The sequence below is a fragment of the Zalophus californianus genome, chromosome 13 (assembly GCF_009762305.2).
Source record: "Zalophus californianus isolate mZalCal1 chromosome 13, mZalCal1.pri.v2, whole genome shotgun sequence".
In the NCBI taxonomy this organism is placed as follows: domain Eukaryota; kingdom Metazoa; phylum Chordata; class Mammalia; order Carnivora; family Otariidae; genus Zalophus; species Zalophus californianus.
Window position 1 is genome coordinate 43,220,137 of NC_045607.1, and position 21,243 is coordinate 43,241,379.

The window sequence follows — 21,243 nt, forward strand, 5'->3', positions numbered from 1 at the left end:
ATCCACCTGCTTCAAAGGCCCTGGATGAAACAAGTGCTTGGAGCAGGAGAGGTCAGGGGGAGGGTGTCACAGAGATTCTCTAAGGTGGGCTCAAGAGCTGTGGTCCTGAGACACCGCAGCCTCCCTGTGCCCCGAGGGCAGGTAGGAGCTGCCATCCCCTGCCCCCCTGTATACAGTTTGCACTGTCAACAGTCCAGCTTTCCCACAGTGGATGGGCGGCAGAATAGATTGGGGTATTTTGCATTTGCTTGTTTGTTTTTCTTCTCTCTTGGTCCGGGGATGTCCCTTCAGCAAGCAGCCTGCTGTTTTTCCTGGGCTCCCCCTTGACACTGCCCTTCAGAGCAGAGCTGCACTGCACCCCCGTCTGAGGGAGAGCTAGCTGCCAGACCACATTCTCAGCAACCAGCTTTAGAGCCTCCCAGATCCTTTCTCTCTTTCCTTTCCCTGAGTCCTGGTCCCTTTCTCTGAATCACTCTGTCTCCCATTGAGGCAGCGTATAACCCTCACAGACTGGTAAGCAGAGCACGAAAGAGTCAACAAGAGTGTTCTGGGCAGAAGAAGGGCATGGGGTTCTCCGTGCAGAAAAAACAAGTGTACAAAGATACAGAAACAGCCAGAAGCAAGGTGTGTGCAAGGCAGGAGAGAAGGAGGAGGTAGATTTGAGATATGTGCAGTCTCTTTAACTTGCTGGGACTTTACCTGGTTGGAGATCAACGGTGCATCAGCGGTGCTGATGATACCTGCGGGGATTAGAGCGTGTGCTGCACACTGGAATCATAGGACACTGTCATATCACAGGTGATTCTGAGTCCTTCAAACTGGATGATTCGGAGACAACAGCTGATGTTGATTCTTACAATCTAATGCCTTAGCACAGTACGCCTTCCTCTTGTGCATCGACAGCCCCAAGAGCCACACCTGCCCATTCCTGGAATTCTTCCTCATAGCATCACGGTGCCTGAAGAAACCTCACTGAGTCCTCGTCCCTGTCTACAGTCAGAAATGACCTCAGGCTGACCCACGCAGTCTAGCTGACTTTGGTACTCACTCTCCCTGTTCCTCCAGGAAAACTGCCAGTCCCAAAGGGACTTGCTTTTGCTACCAGAGGGTTAGATCTGGAGATAAGGAAATTGCAAATAATCTGCTTGACCTCCAGTGTAGCAACATGACCTGTGGGAAATGGGTGTTGGTAGGAGCTGAGGACCCTGGAGGGGCAGGGGGATTGTGGTGGTTCTGGTGAGATCTTGGCGCAGACACCACCAGCACAGTTGTTTGGAACGGAGGAGGGAAAGGGGCAAGACTCCTGAGAGAAATAGAATTTTCAAGATGATTAACATTCTCAAAGCACCCACTTCATAGGGGAAGAAAAAAATAGCCAATAACAGAAGAAACAAATGGATAATGTGGATACAACAAGGTTTTCAAGTCTAAAAAAATGGCACTTGTAGGATGAAAGGCCCAGCAGAAAGCTTGCTTTCTGATCAGGCCAACACCCGCAGAAGGCCCAGCCTCGCTGTTGGGAAGGAAATTCTTCCCGATATGTTCCCTGTACCCTCACCCTCCAGTCCACCCAGAAATACTGTCCTTGTACTTCATGCTGCATTCAAACCCACGTTACCAAGTCTGTCGGAGAGGAGACTGGGGGCTGATGAGAGGCTGGGCGCAGCTACGCGCCAGCCCGGGGCGGAGCCCTGGGGGGCTGAGGCCGGGCTGTTGGGCGGTGGGCGGTGGGCCAGCGAGCAATAATCAGTACGGAGCGCCAGAGATGCTTCACCCCGTGGACTCGCCATTCTTCTTTGGTGCTCTTTCAGCAACTATTACCTTAACATATTGCCTTTTAAATGTGCCGATGAAACTCCGTTACTGGAGAGGGCAGGTGCGTCCGTGGGCGCGCGTGTGTGTGTATGCATGTGTGTGTGCACCAGTGTGCTTGCGCGCGCGCCCGCAAGTGTGTGTGTGGGTGTGTGGGTGTGGGTGGGTGAGTGGGTGCGCGCGTGCCCGAGCGCTCTTAACTGAAGGCAATTTACTGCCCTCTTAGGGCCAAATCTGACACTAGGTTGTGTACTTCAAACCACCCCGTTTTAAGACATTGGGTTTTTAATGGTGGCCAACGGAGGGCGGGCCGGGGTTGTGGGGGGGATACATAAAGGTCATTCCAGAAAGTTTTTAGCCCAGTGTGCTCTCCTTACCACACTTTGGAGCTTCTACACCCACCTTCCTTTCATCTCTTTGTGCTCCTCTTCTTCCTCAGTTATTTCTTTATTTTCAACATTTCTTCCTCCTCTTTCTCCTTCTTGTTTCTCAGAATTAGCAGAGTTGGGGAATTTAAAACCATAGGCTTCAGGATGCTGTTGTTATAGCACCTCTTGCCCTAATATACGTTAAAACGCTAGAAAAACAAAAGGCCTCGCTGCTTTTATTTCTCACCCCAGCAGAGTAATGGAAACAGTGTGTTTTTAGTTTGTTGGCTTATTTTTGTTCTTGAGTCCACCCGGGTGCAAATCCTGATTCTCCTGCTTGTTCACTATGTGAACATGGGCAAGTTACATCAATTCTCTGAGCCTCCTTTTCCTCATCCGTATAATAGAAAAAGCAATGCCTACTTCACAGAGTTTTGAAAAGAAGTCCACAAAATAAACATAAGTGCCTCTACCATGGTAGGTACTCAACACATTTTTCACTCCACCACTCATTTCACTGGGTTTGTAGACCTAATCATTTTTTTTTCTTCATTGGATTTTAGTCTAATTAACAAACATTTTTCCAGCACCTGCTATGTGTCAGGGCTAGTGCACCAGGGTCCAAACAGACCCAAGATGTGGTTCATCTCTTCAGTGGCAGCCCTGTGCTGGAGCCAGGGAAGGAATAAACTGTCACAGAACAATGGTGAAGGGTGCGGTGGCCACCACAGGAAACCAGAAGAGGAGCACCGAAGACTCTTTGGGGTGGGGTAAGGAAGGATGTGGGAGAAGGTGTCTGAGAAGAGGGCACACTGCACAAGAGCCTTGAAGGATGCTGGAGTTGGGAGAAAGGTGTTCTGGGAAAAGAGGAATGAACAAAAGCAGATACACAAGAGGTTTCTGGATGCCGTGGGTTCAGCAGGAGAGAAGGAGAGCTGGGGAGTGACAGGGTGGCAGAGAGGTTGGGGGGTCCAGATCAAGAAGAGCATTGAACTCTAGGGTTGGGGACTTAGTTTGAAAACTGTACAGAGCTGTTGAAGGAGTATCGGTTAGGGAAAGCCAGTAACACAGGCTGGATTTTACCTGAAGCGCACTGAGCCAACTCTGAGACATCCTTGTTTGCACAGATTGCCTCTCTGAGATCCACACCAAGTGTCCAGAGCCTACAGGCCAGGGGTGATAGCTCTGCGGCTAATTATTTGCGCCACCTCAGGCTAGTCACCTCTCTCATGATCTGGGTTTTCAGTCTCTGAGGTGAAGGTCTTAGACTAGACAATATCCAAGTGTCCTCCCAGCTTCAACAGTAGGCTGTGATTCTGTGATCATGCCACCATTTTTAGAGCTTGTTTTCTGGCTTCTGAGGTTAACTTAGTAAAATTGCCGTGCTAGCATGATGACTGACACCTAGTATTCGTCAATGTTTTCCCTTTATTTTATGTGAAAAATAGATCGTTAAAGTGTGTGATGGGATATACAGTAAGCTAAGAGTCAGTTGGACTCTGGTCGTCACGGCTTGGTCAGAAATTACTTGTGTGACCTAGAATAAGTCATTTTACTTTTCTTTGTGTCCACCTATTCCCTGTCCTCCACTACCAGTTCTAAAAATGGGTAAACTGACAGATAAGAATAAGTTTAGACTTTTAGAACGCAGCAGGGATGTCCACCATCACCACTGCTATTCAACATAGTATTAGAAGTCCTAGCCACAGCAATCAGACAACAAAAAGGAATCAAAGGCATCCAAATCAGCAAAGAAGAAGTCAAACTCTCACTCTGTGCAGGTGATATGATACTTTATGTGGAAAACCCAAAAGACTCCACCCCAAAACTGCTAGAACTCATTCGGGAATTCAGTAAAGTGGTAGGATATCAAATCAATGCACAGAAATCAGTGGAATTCCTATACACCAACAAGACAGAAGAAAGAGAAATTAAGGAGTCGATCCCATTTACAATTGCACCCAAAACCATAAGATACCTAGGAATAAATCTAACCAAAGAGGCAAAGAATCTGTACTCAGAAAACTATAAAATACTCATGAAAGAAATTGAGGAAGACACAAAGAAATGGAAAAACGTTCCATGCTCATGGATTAGAAGAACAAATATTGTGAAGATGTCAATGCTACCTAGAGCAATCTACACGTTCAATGAAATCCCCATCAAAATACCATCCACTTTTTTCAAAGAAATGGAACAAATATTCCTAGAATTTGTATGGAACCAGAAAAGACCCCAAATAGTCAGAGGAATGTCGAAAAAGAAAAGTAAAGCTGGTGGCATCACAATTCCGGACTTCAAGCTCTATTTCCAAGCTGTCATCATCAAGACAGTATGGTACTGGCACAAAAACAGACACATAGATCAATGGAACAGAATAGAGATCCCAGAAATGGACCCTCAACTCTATGGTCAACTAATCTTCGACAAAGCAGGAAAGAATGTCCAATGGAAAAAAGACAATTTCTTCAACAAATGGTGTTGGGAAAATTGGACAGCCACATGCAGAAGAATGAAACTGGACCATTTCCTTATACCACACACAAAAATAGACTCAAAATGGTTGAAAGACATAAATGTGAGACAGGAGTCCATCAACATCCTAAAGGAGAATACAGGCAGCAACCTCTTCGACCTCAGCCACAGCAACTTCTTCCTAGAAACATCACCAAAGGCAAGGGAAGCAAGGGCAAAAATGAACTATTGGGACCTCATCAAGATAAAAAGCTTTTGTACAGCAAAGGAAACAGTCAACAAAACCAAAAGACAGCTGACAGAATGGGAGAAGATATTTGCAAATGACATATCAGATAAAGGGCTAGTATCCAAAATCTATAAAGAACTTACCAAACTCAACACCCAAAGAACAAATAATCCAATCAAGAAATGGGCAGAAGACGTGAACAGACGTTTCTGCAAAGAAGACATCCAAATGACCAACAGACACATGAAAAAACATCACTCAGCATCCGGCAAATACAAATCAAAACCTCAGAGATACCACCTCACACCAGTCAGAATGGCTAAAATTAACAAGTCAGGAAAACACAGATGTTGGTGAGGATGCAGAGAAAGGGGAACCCTCCTACACTGTTGGTGGGAATGCAAGCTGGTGCAGCCACTCTGGAAAACAGTATGGAGGTTCCTCAAAAAGTTGAAAATAGAGCTGCCATATGATCCAGCCATTGCACTACTGGGTATTTACCCCGAAGATACAAATGTAGGTATCCAAAGGGGTACGTGCACCCCGATGTTTATAGCAGCAATGTCCACAATAGCCAAACTGTGGAAAGAGCCAAGATGTCCATCGACAGATGAATGGATAAAGAAGAGGTGGTATATATACACAATGGAATATTATGCAGCCATCAAAAGGAGTGAAATCTTGCTATTTGCAATGACGTGGATGAAACTGGAGGGTGTTATGCTGAGCGAAATAAGTCAATCAGAGAAAGACATGTATCATATGACCTCACTGATATGAGGAATTTCTTAATCTCAGGAAACAATCTGAGGGTTGCTGGAGGTGGGGGTGGGAGGGATGTGGCTGGGTGATAAACATTGGGGAGGGTATGTGCTATGGTGAGTGCTGTGAATTGTGCGAGACTGTCGAATCACAGATCTGTACCTCTGAAACAAATAATACATTATATGTTGAAAAAAAAAAGAAGATAGCAGGAGGGGAAGAGTGAAGGGGGGGAAATCAGAGGGGGAGACCAACCATGAGAGACGATGGACTCTGAAAAACAAACTGAGGGTTCTAGAGGGGAGGCGGGTGGGGGGATGGGTTAACCTGGTGATGGGTATTAAAGAGGGACGTTCTGCATGGAGCACTGGGTGTTACACGCAAACAATGAATCATGGAACACTACATCAAAAACTGATGATGTAATGTATGGTGATTAATATAACATAATAATAAAAAATAAATGAAAATAAGTTTAGACTTTTAGAGTTCATGCAGGTTTATCCTACAGATATCAAACACTTGTTGCAATGGCTAAGAGATATCTCTATTCCAGTTTGAAAGTGTTGAGATTAGAACAGAAGAGCTTGAATATCTTATACAGATACGCTGATTTCAACCACCACCCCATTCTACAGAAAAGTAGCCAAAAGTCATTTTAACTTTATTTTTTTTATTTTTTTTAAGATTTATTTATTTATTTTGAGAGAGTGAGAATGAGAGAGAGTGAGTACATGAGAGCGGGGAGGGTCAGAGGGAGAAGCAGGCCCCTCGCCGAGCAGGGAGCCCGATGCGGGACTCGATCCCGGGACTCCAGGATCATGACCTGAGCCGAAGGCAGTTGCTTAACCAACTGAGCCACCCAGGCGCCCCCATTTTAACTTTATTTTTAAAACTAAATATGATTTCAATTTGGAGGTTTGGTCTACTTCTATTTTTGTTGTTTTTTAAATTACTGGAACTTATTTTCTTAGAAAAAAAAATTACATGTGTATTAAAAATATCTCAGAATTCAAGAGGATATGCCAAGGGCAAATGCCAGGAAGAGAATACATACATCATTTCATTCACCCAGAGATAAACTCATCACAGTGGACTTATATTTTGTTTGTATTTTTTCCCCAAATAATTAGATCAAATCATATGTACTATTCAGTGACTTGACCAAAATATTTCTCGTCATACACTAATATACAACAAAGTTGTAAGGGTCTTCTCATATTCAGGCAAAAATGAAATGATGAATTCCACTGCTGGTAGAAAGTGATATGATATGTGTGTGCAACGGGGGAAACCAAGCAGTTTGCTAATGAACCCTTTCTGGGAGCTGACAGTTGGATCTTGAAGGATGTCAATATTTGCCAGGCACAGAAGAGCAGAAAGCATTTCCCAGATAGAAGAAACAGCTAGAAAAACTACTAGAAACTTTGATAGACCGTGTCCTGTTAGAAACAGGGAAAGAGTCCAGTTTGCCTGGTGGGTGTGGTGTGTGAGTGGGTGGGTGGGGGTTCAACAGGAGGTGAGCAGAGGGCATGAGTCTGTTATGAACAGCTTTGTTTGCCAGACCCTGGAGTATGGAATGTGTTCTGTTGACAGTGGGGAACCAGGGACTTTACAAAATCAATTACTTCCTTACATTAAAACAAAGAATACTGAGCGAGCCAACCAAAACCCAGCTTTACTCTTTCCTGAGGATGGATTTTCTTTTAAATGCAGGTGCTTAAAAACATCTTCCTAGACAAGCCAAATACAGTGCCTATGAACCTTTCTCAGAAAATTCTCATCACCTCTGCAGAAGCTTTTCGAGCACCTTTTGGAGTTCTTTAGCAGTCAGCCTTAATGCACGATGCATTTAGATAACTCCTACAATGGCAAATTCATTCTTTTTTTTTTTAAGATTATTTATTTATTTGACAGAGAGAGAGTACAAGCAGGGGGAGTGGCAGGCAGAGGGAGAGGGAGAAGCAGGCTCCCTATGGAGCAGGGAGTCCGATGCTGGACTCCGTTCCAGGACCCTGGGATCATGACCAGAGCCAAAGGCAGTCGCTTAACCGACTGAGCCACCCAGGCGCCCCAGCAAATTCATTCTTAAAGAACAACGTGAGTAGATGTTGTTCAGGCCCCTCTCCGCAATAGGAAGGAATGTGTTTGGTTCTGCTAGGTGCCTTTGGGAGGGCTTTGATGATGACAAATGCTTTGGAAGCCAATATTGGCCAGTTTTTTGGTTTGGCCAGTTATTTCTTAACCAGCTCATTTGCACCACCCAGTGGGAAAGTGCTAGAATACAGCTTTGAAGGGTGGCTCTGAGTTGTTCTTCCTCAGGGAAGGATCTGGGAATTCCTGGTCTGCTCCCCGTAAACAGTTTTTCTCTTTCATTTGGAGGCAAGAAAGTATTTGCAGTGAGGAAACCACCAGTCCTGGCTTTTCACAGACTAACTCAGTGACTTTAGATAAGTACCATGTCCTCTATCAAAGTATTCCCGTGTGTGTGTGTGTGTGTGTGTGTGTGTGTGTGTGTGTTTAACTCTTCCATATTTCTAGTGGTTTTAGTATTTACCCAGGGCACCTGTAATTCCAAGTGCCATCCATCTGGGTAATGAAAAAATACCTTCGATATTTTGAAAATCCAGGAATGACTGCAACCGTTTATAATGAATATATGTCAATTAATATCAGTATCATCAGAGTGTATCTTCCTAAGAATGTCTCAGAGGCTTTTAAACCACAAATCACATGGTGTAAGTGGAAAGAGCTGACCTTTGCCTTCAGTTAGACCTGAGTTTAAGTCCCACCCCTGCTACTCAACAGTGTGACTTTTAGAAGACACTGTCTGTCTCTGAGCCTGTTTCAGTAAGCACAACCAGTCTCGTTTCACAGGGTTAGTGTAAAAGTTATGGGATGTAATATCTGCAGAGCTTTGAGGGACCCTGGGACTAAGGGAGAGCTGCGCTTTGTTGGGTAGAAGTAACTATTACTGGTCTGGCTCTGCAGCTTCCCTGTTCTCCTCGAGCAAATCCCTTCTGCTCTGAAGCCTGGATTCCTCTGCTGTCAGATGGGGTCACAGTTCCTTCTCATAGAGTTTTACAGATGTGATGACGTAACACCTCTGCCTGCCCCCACCAAGCACCTGGCACCTCATAGGTGCTTCACAAATGCTAGTTCCTTTCTTTCCAAAAGTATTAACCCACTGCAAATAGTGACAGAATTAGTTATAAGGCCAAATTGTGTTCAGCCTGTGATCTCCCCCCTGCCAGTTGTCTCTCTTGCTAACTCAGATCACACACGTGCACATTTGCTTTCCCACCTTACTTTCCCCATCTTTGTCATCAAAGGTTAACCAAAAGCACAAGAACTTTTGGAAGCTTATCAAAGGGACAGCAGATTCATTTTAAGATTGTCATCATGTCTTTCCAGTCCTCACACCGGTTGCATGGGTCCATATTTGGGCAGTTGTGCATTTACCTGTCTCCCTACCCCCATGCCCTCCCGGCCTGGCCTCTCTACTCCAGCCACAGCAACACCAGACCACGGAGGGCTCCACCTCGGCCACTCTTCCCCCCCACCCCGGCTATCTAGTCCCCTTCTCCCCGCCTCATCATCAGGGTCCTCCTTTAAATTTTGGGGTCCGTCTAAGTGGATACATTATCAGGGAAGTCTTTTCAAGCCCTTTCTTGCTCTGGCATGAAATGATTATTGCCATGTGTTTGCTTTTGAGGAGGAGGAATTAATGTGTATTAAGTCCAGGCATATCTTAATACTTTTAACCTTCCCGGTCACCTTCTCAGGTCATCTCACAGTTCCATTTTACAGATGAGGAGACTGAGGGCCCGTTCATTGCTTCATTAAACAAACATCTATTGAATATCAGTTTCCAGGCACTAGGAATAGAGCAGACACAGCCCCTTCCTTTGTGGATATTATAGGATCTGACATGGGAGGAATCTGGGAGGCAGGAATGAAAGAAATAATAGGCTATTCTAGTTGTGAAGAAGGGTCCTGTGAAAGGCAGGAAAGAGGGATATGCCCTATGTCAGAGTTTAGGGAGGGGATCCCTAAAGAAAAGGCATGTCTGCTAAGACCCAAAGACTCAAGGCGGTCACACAGATAGGTAGTGAGGGCAGAACTGGGCTCTAACTGTGGCCAGAATTTGGAGCTACCATGCCTCATGGTCTCCCTTCCTCCAAATATTTGCATTTGTATCCTTGTCTTTTAGTGTGTGATCTACATTTCTTTCTCTCTGATGGAGTGTAGCTCCTTACAAACAGCAACCTTATCTCCCAGGTACCTGGTACATAGGACAAGTCACAAGCAGAAGGAAGTGGTCAGTTCGTGTTTCACTATATGTACCTGTATGTGATTGCCTGTGCTTAATAATATTATAAGGATGCAAAAGTGCCTAGAATATGCCGTGTATATTCTGTCATTTCTTTAACCAACGCCTTGGTATGGTTTTCTAATAGAGTCTCCAAGCACCTGGGCGCTCCTGTTCTCAAACTCCTTTTACTCCGATGTTTTCTGTTCTCTAGGCTGGGGTGATCCGGGGTGAGCATGTGAGAGAGGGGGCAGCTACCATCAGCTCCGCAGGAGGTGGGACTTGAAAGCAGCTCATTCATCTACATCGAGTGCTGTTAAGCGTGTCCTCCCAGATGCTGCATGGCACAGGGCTCCTTCCAGCCTGCTCTCCAGGCCGTTCTTGGAGCTGAAAGTGGAGTGGGCGTCCTGTGCCGGGCACTGTGTTGGGGCGGGGGAGACAGATGAGTGCACATATGGTGAGCCCATGAGTGTTTCTTTTCTTGACATGCGGTAGCCGTCCATCCAGTAGGGCCTGCAGACATGCCCTCGGTCCATGCGTGCACGCACACACACACACATGCAGACGTACAAACCAGCTCACTGTAAGCAGGACTCCAGGCCAGCACTGGTGGAAGAAGTGGCAAACTCCACAGTGGTGGGGGCAGGAGCGGCAGAAGGCCTTCCAGGCACCTTGCAAGTCATCTTGCCTGAGCTGGGAAAAGGAATGGCAATTAGTTAAGTTCAGGAGGGCAGGATATGGGAGGAGCAGGCCACAGGCAAGGGTCTCACCTCTGCAGCAGTCCGGAGAAAGAGAAAAGATGGTACATTTGGGATCTGCAAATGCTCACAGGAGCCAGGCAGGTGATGGAGTTGAGGGAAAGGCCAGGTGGGAGCATGTCAGACACATTGGTATATTCTTCATGCCCATTCAGAAAAGTCCTCCTTCCCACTTCCTTTGCCTTATACCCACTTAGGCTGTCCTTCATTTTTCCATCTTTGAAACGTAGATAAAAAGAAACTATTCTCATCTATAAGAAAAATAGCAGTCTAAATCCAATGACCATATCAATCAGTAAGTGATAGTTGGCTCCTGTTGGGGAGACAACTGGGAGTAATGGGGGCTGGGGCCAACTGGAGAGCACATTCTCCATCTGAAGAGGACAGCTGTTCTTCAACTCCGGCTGTCCAGTGGCTCCAACTCTTGCGATTTTTCCAAAAAAGCAGACAACCTGGAGTTTCGGCAAGTTAGCCAAGTTTTTTGGGGTGGATGTTGTTGTTGTTGTTTTTAACATTGCTTGATCAAAACAAAAACAAAAACAAAAAAACAGACCTGCAGACCAAATGGAACACATTTGCATGCTGAGCCTTATCCATGGACCGTGCTTGCAATTCCTTGGTCAAAGGCTCCAGAGGTTCTGAGGGTATTTTTAGAATCCTTCAGCAAGTCATTGCTTCTAGTTACTCCTAACCATCCTTCTCTCCCTGCTTTCCAGAAAGAGATGACGAGCAGGATGTGTCACTGACGCCCCACCTTATCTTTGGAAGACAGAGGAAAGCTCTTTGCTCCTGGAGTGCTGAGCAGGGAGACCTCCCTGGCTGGCGTGGCACACCTACTTCCAGGAGCAGGAGAGGTGGAGACAACGGTGATTCCTGAGAGACGTTCCCCACTCACCCCGTGTGCTCTTAACCCTCTGAGTGCTGCTAGCCACGACCTGTGGACCTGTCCGACCACAGCGTGCAAGAAGGACTGCCCCCTGGCCCCTTCTGGCTCTGAGTCACCCCGAGGAAGCCTCTGCACTTCCATGCATGTCGCAGCTCTGCCTGTGACCTGCCGCCTAAGCTTTACTGGAATTCAGGTTTTGAGACTGAGACACTCGTACTTTTCCACTTCTGTCTTGTCAACTGGCCGACTTTTCTGTCACGTGTTTTCTAAGTACCGGGTGAATTTTGGAACTCTAGATGAGCAGCGAGCTTTTCTATAACAAGCCTTCCTTTCAGACCTCTCGCCCTGATCTGATTCTGTGGTTTAACTTCACGCAGGGCGGTGTAACCACAAGAGATCTGAGACCCACCCCGCAGCCTCAACACGTTTTTCCCTGAGAGGCAGGTTTTTTTCAGGGACCACTCCATGACCCCAAACAAACCTTAACTACAGGGAGGAGACCGGTCGCGAGCAGAAAGCTGACGAGTTACCAGTTAACTCCAAACAGAATGTGGTTTGTTTGTTTGTTTGTTTTTTTACAACCACACCATTTCTTGTCTCTTCTATTCAAGATATTTTCTTCCTGTTTCCCAGAAGAGAGGAAGAAAAAGAAACTGTAAACGACCAAGAATGATCAGCCGAACCCCTGAGCCAGATTAGTACAACGTTTTTCTGGACCAAAGGGGAGGGAGTTGTGGCTGTCTCCACATAATACTAAAATTTCAGTGGAAAAAAAAAAAAAACAGAAGTGCAATTGGTTATTTGGTGCACATAACTCAGCCAGCTGGCTCGTTGGCTCGTAGCCTTCCCAGCTGGCCCTCTGAGCGCCTTCGTCCAGCCCCTGTTTTCTCTCTTCCTTTACACGCCCTGCCCCCCCCCACCCCAGCCGGATTGTGCTATGGCACAAATTAATTTCTGCCCCTATGATTGTGCCACCGTTGCCAAGGTAACAGTGGAACTGGAGCTAACTTTCTTCTTCCATTCCTTCCCGGTTTTCCCATTCCAGTCAACAAAATAGCACAGCCTGTGCTACATCCTGCCTTTTGAAACCGAAGTGAGTCTTAGTTGCAGAAACGTTGCCTTCTCTGCTTCATCCACAAACCTGGTGGTGGTCCCGAGAGCCTGTAACGAAGGGGTGATGATACTCCCAGTGACCCTTTGAATTTGACAAAGTAGCAATTGGTGGAGGGAAGTAGATAAGAATGTATTAGTGTATTTTAATGTAACAACGATTAAAGAATAACTAAACAACCCTGATCTCGTTTCATTATATTTAATGCGTTAAAGCCATCCGTGGCTGCCACAAGAGCCTAGAGAACGTGAAATCTTTCTTTGTCCAAAGAAAGGGCTGACTGGCTGGGCACTGTGGCATCCTGCCCTGACCCGGTAAAGCCACCTTTGCTTCCCGTCTTGTCCAAGTCGTCTCATGGAATCCAAATGCTGCTACCTCTTTCCACCGTGTTGTGCTCTGGTCACCAACAAACATACCCTCTCCCCTTTTTTGGCTTCCTAAGTAACTCTGAGAGAAAAAGATAGGCAAAGATTCTTCTCAGCATCATTTTGGGCTGAAAGAATATCTGACTGTCCTAAGGATCCAGAGAAAAAGAAATAAGACCCCCTCTTCCCAACCTATGCAATACGCAGTAAGTACTGCATGGGGATGTCAAGCAGAGGGACAGAGAGATGACAGCGTGGAGCCCAGGCCCTGGGAGGAACTCTGAAATTCTGACGCCATGGAAAAACCACAGGATTTTTGCATTAAGTTGACCACGTTCCTGCATGTCAGTGATGCCTAATCAAGCAGGATGCTGGACTCTGAAGACATTTGTTATTAATTCTTTTTAAGGTTCTTTTCTGTTGACTGTGCATATGAAATTCCCATTCAATTTAAAAGACCAAATATTTTTTAAGCTTCTTGGCACAATTTCCTCCTGGTTATATTTCTAATTGCATTCATCAACTCTTCTAGGATCAGTGCCGGCAAACTACTCTTATTTTTTAATTAGAGTATTCCTATTCCGCAGAACTTTGTTTGGCAAATTCTAAAGAAATTTTACAGGTAATTATTATTACCTGTAATATTACAGGTAATTTTTTTTATTATTACAGGTAATTTTTATCTCTTTGACCTGACGACATCCTAAGTACCTCTCATTGCAAAGAGGGGCAATCTCAGCTCTTTGGCAATGGCTCAGGCACCTCCAGCTCTCTGGGTCTGAGCCTCACCTCCTGTTTCCTCCTTCATTTCCCACTATTTTTTTTTTAAGTTGGGTAATACATGTATCCACTATCTTTTTTATTTCAAGACATTTCAAAGTGGAAATTTCAAAAAGAAAAGATTACAGTGAACATCCACGTCCCCTTCACTTACATGCATCAATTGTTAACATTTTTTTAATTGTTGACTTTTCCCATATATTTTCTCTCTTTCTCTGTAAATATACATTCTTATTGCTGAACCATTTCAAAATACGTTGCAGACATCATAAAACTTTAAAATACTTTCTCAATTGCCCCCAAAATGTTTATAGCTTTTTGTTGTGGTTGTTTATCCAGGATCCAATTAGGAATCACACATGGCATTTGCTGTCATTCTCTTTAGTTATAAATGGGCTAGAGTTCTCCTGTTAGGTATGTGTTTGGTGTGGTGGTGGTGGTGATGGGTGGGTGGGGGTGTGTGTGTGTGTGTGTGTGATGACACTGACGTTATTAAGGATTTCAGGCTTCGTTTTCTATAGAATGTTCCACAATCTGGATTTTTTTTTCTGATTGTTTCCTCTTTATTAGACTCAGTTAAACATATTTTTTAAGGAAAAATACTACATAAGTGATGTTTCCTTCCTATTGCATTTATCAGAAAGCATATAATGTCTAGTTGTCTCTTTTCATGATATGAAGCTTGACCAGTGGGTTCAGGTGTTGTCGGCCTGATCCATTCATTATAAAGGTAAATAATTCATTAGGAAGCTCTGAAATTCAGCATGCACACATATAGAGTTTGAGGCTATGCAAGTGTGTGTTCTTTTCTTAATACTCTCAAAGAGGTGCAGGGTCTCCAAAAGATTATTACCATTGCAGTTAAATGATATAGCAATGATAAAGGATTCATAACTTCCCATTTAACAGAAGGAAGGGGAAGGAGGAAGGGGGCACTACATTAGTATGCTGGCTAATGAGAATTTGTATGGTCCCTGTAGCCAGAGTTGAAATATGTATAATTTTTTTTTTTTTTTTGCTCCCATCCTTAATGACTTCCTGTTCAGACCCATGGTTTATTTTAGAGAGCATGTATTCTCATTGAAGTTGATTGTTCAAGGGTGCAAAAATTGTGGGTTGTTTTTTTTTTTTTTTTTTGGTGGGGGGAGGAATCTTAGATATTACAGTGGGTTGTGGCCCTTTAAAGGGCCATAGTAGGTATAAAGTTTCTATGTGGTATTAAAATTTCAGGAGGATGATTAAGAATAAAATATCTTAAAGGGCTCCTTAGGAGGATGATAATAGAAAAAAAAGAAGGTTGAGAAATACTCAACTAGAGTCAGATTCTGCTTCTTAGGTGTTAATTCTCTCTTCCTGGGGTGTTTTATCATTTCTGAGGACTAGGATGAGTGGAAGCAACTTCGAGAGATTTCTTAATCCATTCCTTCTACCCTCCCAAACCAAATCAGTGACATTCCCAGTGAAAACCCCATTCTCCTCTTGAAGACCTCAGGCATAGACATTCCACAACATCCTTTGGTATACCTCACTGAACACTTCACAACATCTGAAATCCTCCCATTTAACCTGAGCCAAATCTTTGGGTTTCAGCACACCTTTCCTAGTGTCTCACATTAAGAGAGACCCAGGGATCATCTAGGATAAGAAGAAGCATAATAAATGAGAGCCTTGTTTGCATGTCTGTTAAGTATTTGAAGACTGTTAGCAAATGGCCTTCAGCCTCCTTTCCCTTCCGCTCTCCCGAGGGCAGAATTCTCTTGGAAGACTTGTTGCCCCGTTGCTAACATTTCTGCACCTCCATTTGAACCCTTCCCCAGGCTTTCCATGTCACTGTGCATTACGGATGTAACCAACAGTGAATGTAAGAAATTACCGCACGCTTTCTCCAAACTTTATTGTGGCTTTGGTAAGTCCTGACTTGCTTTATAAATTTTCTTTTCCATTTGTCCACATTAAATCCATATCTATATTATATTCAAGCATTTTGGTTTCTCTTCCTGAGTTGCCTTCATTTCTACCTTTAATAGGCCTCATCAGATCATGCTGTTTTGTTTTAATCCCTTCTTTAATTGGCAAAGTGTTAAGAGACTTGGATGGAGCACCTCTCATCTTTTTGTGGTGATGTAGGCCAAGTCGTCATCTGGTCATTGATAGAAGCACATCATTCCCTCTGGTCTCTGACCTTCCATCACTTCCACACCCCATGGGTATCACACTGTGAGTCAAAGAAATATGGGACAAGTAGAGCCATGTCTTCAAGAAATGTGTATAGAGGCAAAAATCACAAGAAGGAGTCAGATGTGTCTTTTGGATAATACTGTTGTCATTTGTGTTTGGATCATTTTGGTCCTTAAAATAGTTGATTCTCTCCTAGAATTAGCCAAACAAAGTGTTTTGGAAATAGAAGGTTTTTCCCCCCTGCTTTAAAAAGTATGTCAACAGCCAAACACTTTTAACAGGTTGTTTCCTCTGGGAAATTATTAATTCTGGGTAGGAATTTTTTGATGAATAAATAAGGATTTTTGTAACTTTTAGAGGGGAGAGTCCATTTCTAATCTGACATTTAAGCTGTGTTACTAGTTTTTAGTGTTCTAATTTTAAGATTTTCCTGTATCTTTTCTAATTGCATCAGAAAAAAATGTTTACTATATTTTAGTTCCATCTGTGATTAAATTAAAGGTTTGACTATAAGAACAAACTAATACAATTACATCAATTAGAAAAGCAAGAGGAAATGAAAGGATATTTATGAAATCAGTTCATGTGAGCTTAGGAATTCAAATGTCACAAATAAAAGACACATAACCATCACCTGTTCTGTCTTTTTTGTGTGTGCTCAATTTCTTTCACAGTTATGTTTTTCATCTTGCAGTGGTCTTGGAGCAGGTAAATGAAAAGAAAACGGTTAATTCTACAAAAAAATAATTCAAAACGTGTTTGAGAACACACATGTGTATATTTGTATTCTAACAAATTCCTTTACACTTTTCAGATTTTCCCAGGAGGGTACATCATGCATATAGTTTAGCCGCTTCACACATGAATGTGGTGCATATTTTTTCTTGCAGTAGGATTTAATACTAAATTTGATTACAACCTTGCGTGTAAATATAATAAATCTTGACTAGAGAAATAGCTCATCAATCAGAGTAAATCAACCTGAGTTTTAACCTCAGGTTTGCCACTGCCTTCCTTGTGAGACCCTGAGTAGTATGTTTAATTGTTTTGTGCCTCAGATTTCTGAACTTCAACTGCTTATAGATTTGTTCCTATATGACTTATAATTATTTTTGCCAAATAATATGAAAGTATTAACATATCTGGAAAACAAATATATACATTCTATATATTTATATGTTATTAGTACATTTCTAGCCACTTTAGAGTAATTGTGATTCCAATAACAGCCACTGTTGCTAATAGCAACAATCGAATACTCTCTCTGACAAAAGCTATTTGTGATGAGGTGATTTCTAGACAGAGGGCGGTGAGGAATGAGGCTTCTGGAACCCCAGCACAAATATAAAGGGTCCCTCTACTTCTCGGTTCCACCGTCTGAAATGTACACAGAGATGTGACAGAGAGGCAGACTATGGACGGAATGTGGCCTGCAGGCACGTTTTGTTAGACTGACAGTTTGTTTTTCTTCTTTTTAACTAGCTGCCAACATTTAAAAATTGAGAAATCTGATGCCTAAAAATCAGAATTTCTGGCTCCTCTTCCAAAATCAGAAGATCTGGCAACAGCGGCTTTTGTTTTCATGTGGCAGGAATTGGCTGAGAAGTGGCGGACCCATTTAGATGGAGCATGTTCTCTCCAATTTACCAATGTCCTCATCACTCCCTACTGCGTCCCAGACACGTGGCTGTCAGTTACCATTGTCCTCTGAGGCTGGTAGGTTTCCCTCACTCCCTCCCATTTCCTGCCACTCCCCTAAAGGCATTTCAGGTGGCAGCCCATGCTACACGGTGTCTAGAGACGCCTTTAATTTTCAAGTTGATCCCTATACATATTGACTACCTGCTATATTACGTTGTTCTTTCTAGTAGCCTACATTGTATTCCTCATAATAAATAGTAAATTGTTTTAGAAGATAATAAATTCAGATCCGATGCCTTCAGTCCCTCCACCCAATAGCAGCAAAAATTGATACTCCCGTGGACATTAAGCTGATCACTACATCTATCCAATCTTTCAATTATCTTAAATTCTTAAACTTCAACTCTGCTTCCAGGCAAACTTCAATGCTACATTGACCAAAATGATAAAAAGTCACTGAAAAGCAGTAGTAGTGTCATTTATAACAATTATATCTTTTATCCTATTTTTCTACTTTTTCTTTGTGAAGTAGATTACAGCAGAAGACAGTGTGTTAATAGAAACTTCTCATTGTTTTAATGCAGCATTCCTCATCTGAGTTTTCATGAACACAAAACCAAGCACAAATTCCCAGTACTTAATAGATTGAAAACTAAATGAGGAAATCCGGTTCAATCTAAATAAGCCTTGATTGAGTTTGTAACTGTATGATTGCGCACTAGATGAAGCTGAATATCTGCTCCAGAGGAAATCCTATCATACAATTGAGACATGATCTCACATAGTATCAGATCAACAAAGAGAGTCTAAGCATTTTCAAGAACTATGTAGAACACAGGGGGAAAGGTATCAACAGAATCCTCTGTTTATTAACTCAGAAACAATGTTACAAGTCACTATGCTCTGACTGCGTATATAGGTCTCTACGATGATGTATATGATATTGCTAAAAACTGCATGTGGACGGAACCACAAGAGGCAGCAGCATTCAGAAAATTCATGAACTGTGACTTGTTGATTTATCTAAAGGTTAATTATTTTACCTAGGGTTTGTCTTATCAGAAGTCTAATCACATAAGGGTACAACAGAGATACTTGACCCATGTGAGTCTGTGGTTAAGACAAAATCTTGGTAAAGATGTGGAGGCCTTTTAGACCGGATCAAGTCTAGTGGGAAAAGTTCACATTGGCTGGAAGTGAAGAACTGGCCTGCCTACCCCTGCCCTGTCGGTGGATGAGAACCTAGCCCCTTCTCTGCTCAAAACCCTACAATGCCCCCCTTTGCACTCTGCTTAAAAGCTTCAGCTCCCCCTTTCTCCCTCCACTCCTGCACCCCGGGCCTCCCACCTGGACTTGCACATGCTGGGCACACTCACACTCATGGCGTCTGTCCGGGTGTTCCCCTGGCTGGATGCTCTTCCCCCACATAGGCTCACGGCCAATTCCTTCTCCCCCTTCAAGTTCTAGCTGGAGCATCACCTTCTCATTGAGGCCCCTGCCGATCACACCTGCCCCCCAGGCTCCCCAGGATTCCTGAGCTCCATTTCTCTGCTCAAATATTCCTTCTCCTGTAGTGTTTATATAAATCATATATATATACACAATATAGAAATATATATACATTATATAATTTATATTATATGGTATTTATTAGGTTTATTATTGTTTCTTGTCTGTCCCCCACCCCACTAGAATATAAATTTCACGTCAGGGATCTCTATCTCTGTCACCTAGAAGAGAGTGTCTGGCACACAGTAGATACTTAATATACCTTTGATAAGTGAATGAATGAATGAATGAATGGAATTACATGGCAGATAGGTGTCTAATTTAAGGTCCGCTATCAAAGAGAAATAAATTAAAAGCAATATATAATAATATTAAGTTGATGATACACCAGAAAGTGTACATTTATTAAGTGTATACTATAGAGTAAGTATACTCTAAGCATTTTACATGGATAATCTTACTCAATGCCCTGTGAGGTTGGCTATCCATATTTATCTCTACAGTCAAGGTTACCCAAGTAATTTGCCCAAAGTTACAAGTAAGGTGATGGAGCTAGGATTTAATCCCCCCTCAGGTGTGCTCCAGAGCCCTCACTCTTAGCCACAGGAGACACCTTCACCCTCTAGGCATTGAGGTCTTCAGATTATCTTCACCTCTATGGACACATGCTCTGTGTGGTGGAGCAATTCAGCTTTCAGTTTCTTTTTGGTCATTTGTCAGTGTGACTGCATTAGTGCTTCTATGACCAGTCCAACTGAGATCATCAAGTATTTCTATTCACAAGATGTGCAGCATTCACAAACACAAAGTGGACCCAGAGTCTGACATGAAGTGGGACAATGGATCTAACAGGGAGACACCAAGAAGGTCAGAATGGCTAGTCCACAAAGTGTTGAGTGGTGTGAGGGTAAGACCAGAGGCCAGGATGGGGTCTGTGAGTGGGCAGGAGATAGGAAGACCATCTATGAGTCCAGGAGGAATCACAATGGGAGCAAGGTGTTCAATGATCAATTAAAACAGTACCTAAGAAATTTCTAGGTTTTGCTCCCTGCTATGAGATGGAAAAAAAAAGCATACATTTCACTCATCCTTAGGGGAAAACTAGCAGACTTTTAAGAATTAATAAACACCCAAAGCAGATCTTAGCTTTGACCATAAGAAGTTTGCAGAACTGAAAAAAAAATTTTTTTAATTAAAAAATTGTAAAATTAAATAAAAAAATAAAAAATTAATTTAAAAAATAAAAGAAGTTTGCAGAACTATCACAGTTAATTTTTGCTGATTTTCTTTCTCTACTAAAGAAATTAAATGGCATTAATTCTTCAGCTCTAATGTAAAATATATGGTTATGTGAACAATTAAGAAATATGTAACCAAGAGGCTAGAGAGCACTACATGGCTGTGAGATTTCTTAATGCACATATTCCATGGACTAATTGAGAAATGAATAGGAATCACATTACATTTGAAAAGCAGCATCCATTCCATTCCACCTCACTCCTTTGAGGTCATCAGGAGTTATGCAGACTGTAAATGTTCTTTAGTTCCTGGTTCCACTGGGAGATCTTTACTATGTCAGGAAGTAATCCCAGCCCGTGTTTTAAGGCTGAATGAAATAAATATACTGTGAGGAAATGAATGACTTGTACGTTCCCATTCCTAGGGCTTCATGGACATTGTTCACAAAATGATTCAACTACAGAATATAGAAGGAGGCAGCATTTGTCAACAGAGGGGCAGTGGGGGAGGTGTTTTTTGGTTTTTGTTTTTAAATAGTAAATCATTAGATTCACCAACTATTGAACCATGGAAGTTAAAGAAAAGTCATTCAAAAGGTGAGCCCCATTTCACACTTCTGACGTTGGCACGAGATTCCTGAGGTTGCGCAGATAACATCAGGTACAGTTTTGTTATTACAAACTGGCAGAGCATTCTCTGGACAGTGAATTTGCCACAACACTGTGAGCCTATGGGTTTGAAATAAAAGAAATAAAAAACTGCAAGTCCACAAAGTCCCTAAGAGCCATAAGCCGGTCTTTTGCCGTGTGGTCTGTTTG

At 43.0% G+C, this 21,243-nt stretch overlaps 1 protein-coding gene across 4 annotated transcripts in view; it reads left to right on the forward strand.

The window, feature by feature from the left end:
- Window positions 1–12,892, forward strand: part of MOB3B (MOB kinase activator 3B) — a 187,030-nt gene extending 174,138 nt beyond the window's left edge. For all 4 annotated transcript variants that reach the window (XM_027616095.2, XM_027616091.2, XM_027616092.2 and 1 more), the window contains exon 4: window positions 11,433–12,892. In XM_027616095.2, the coding sequence (XP_027471896.1) occupies window positions 11,433–11,462 (30 nt within the window). In that variant the 3' untranslated portion in view covers window positions 11,463–12,892. The remainder of the gene's footprint in view (window positions 1–11,432) is intronic.
- The last annotated feature ends 8,351 nt before the right edge of the window (window positions 12,893–21,243 follow it).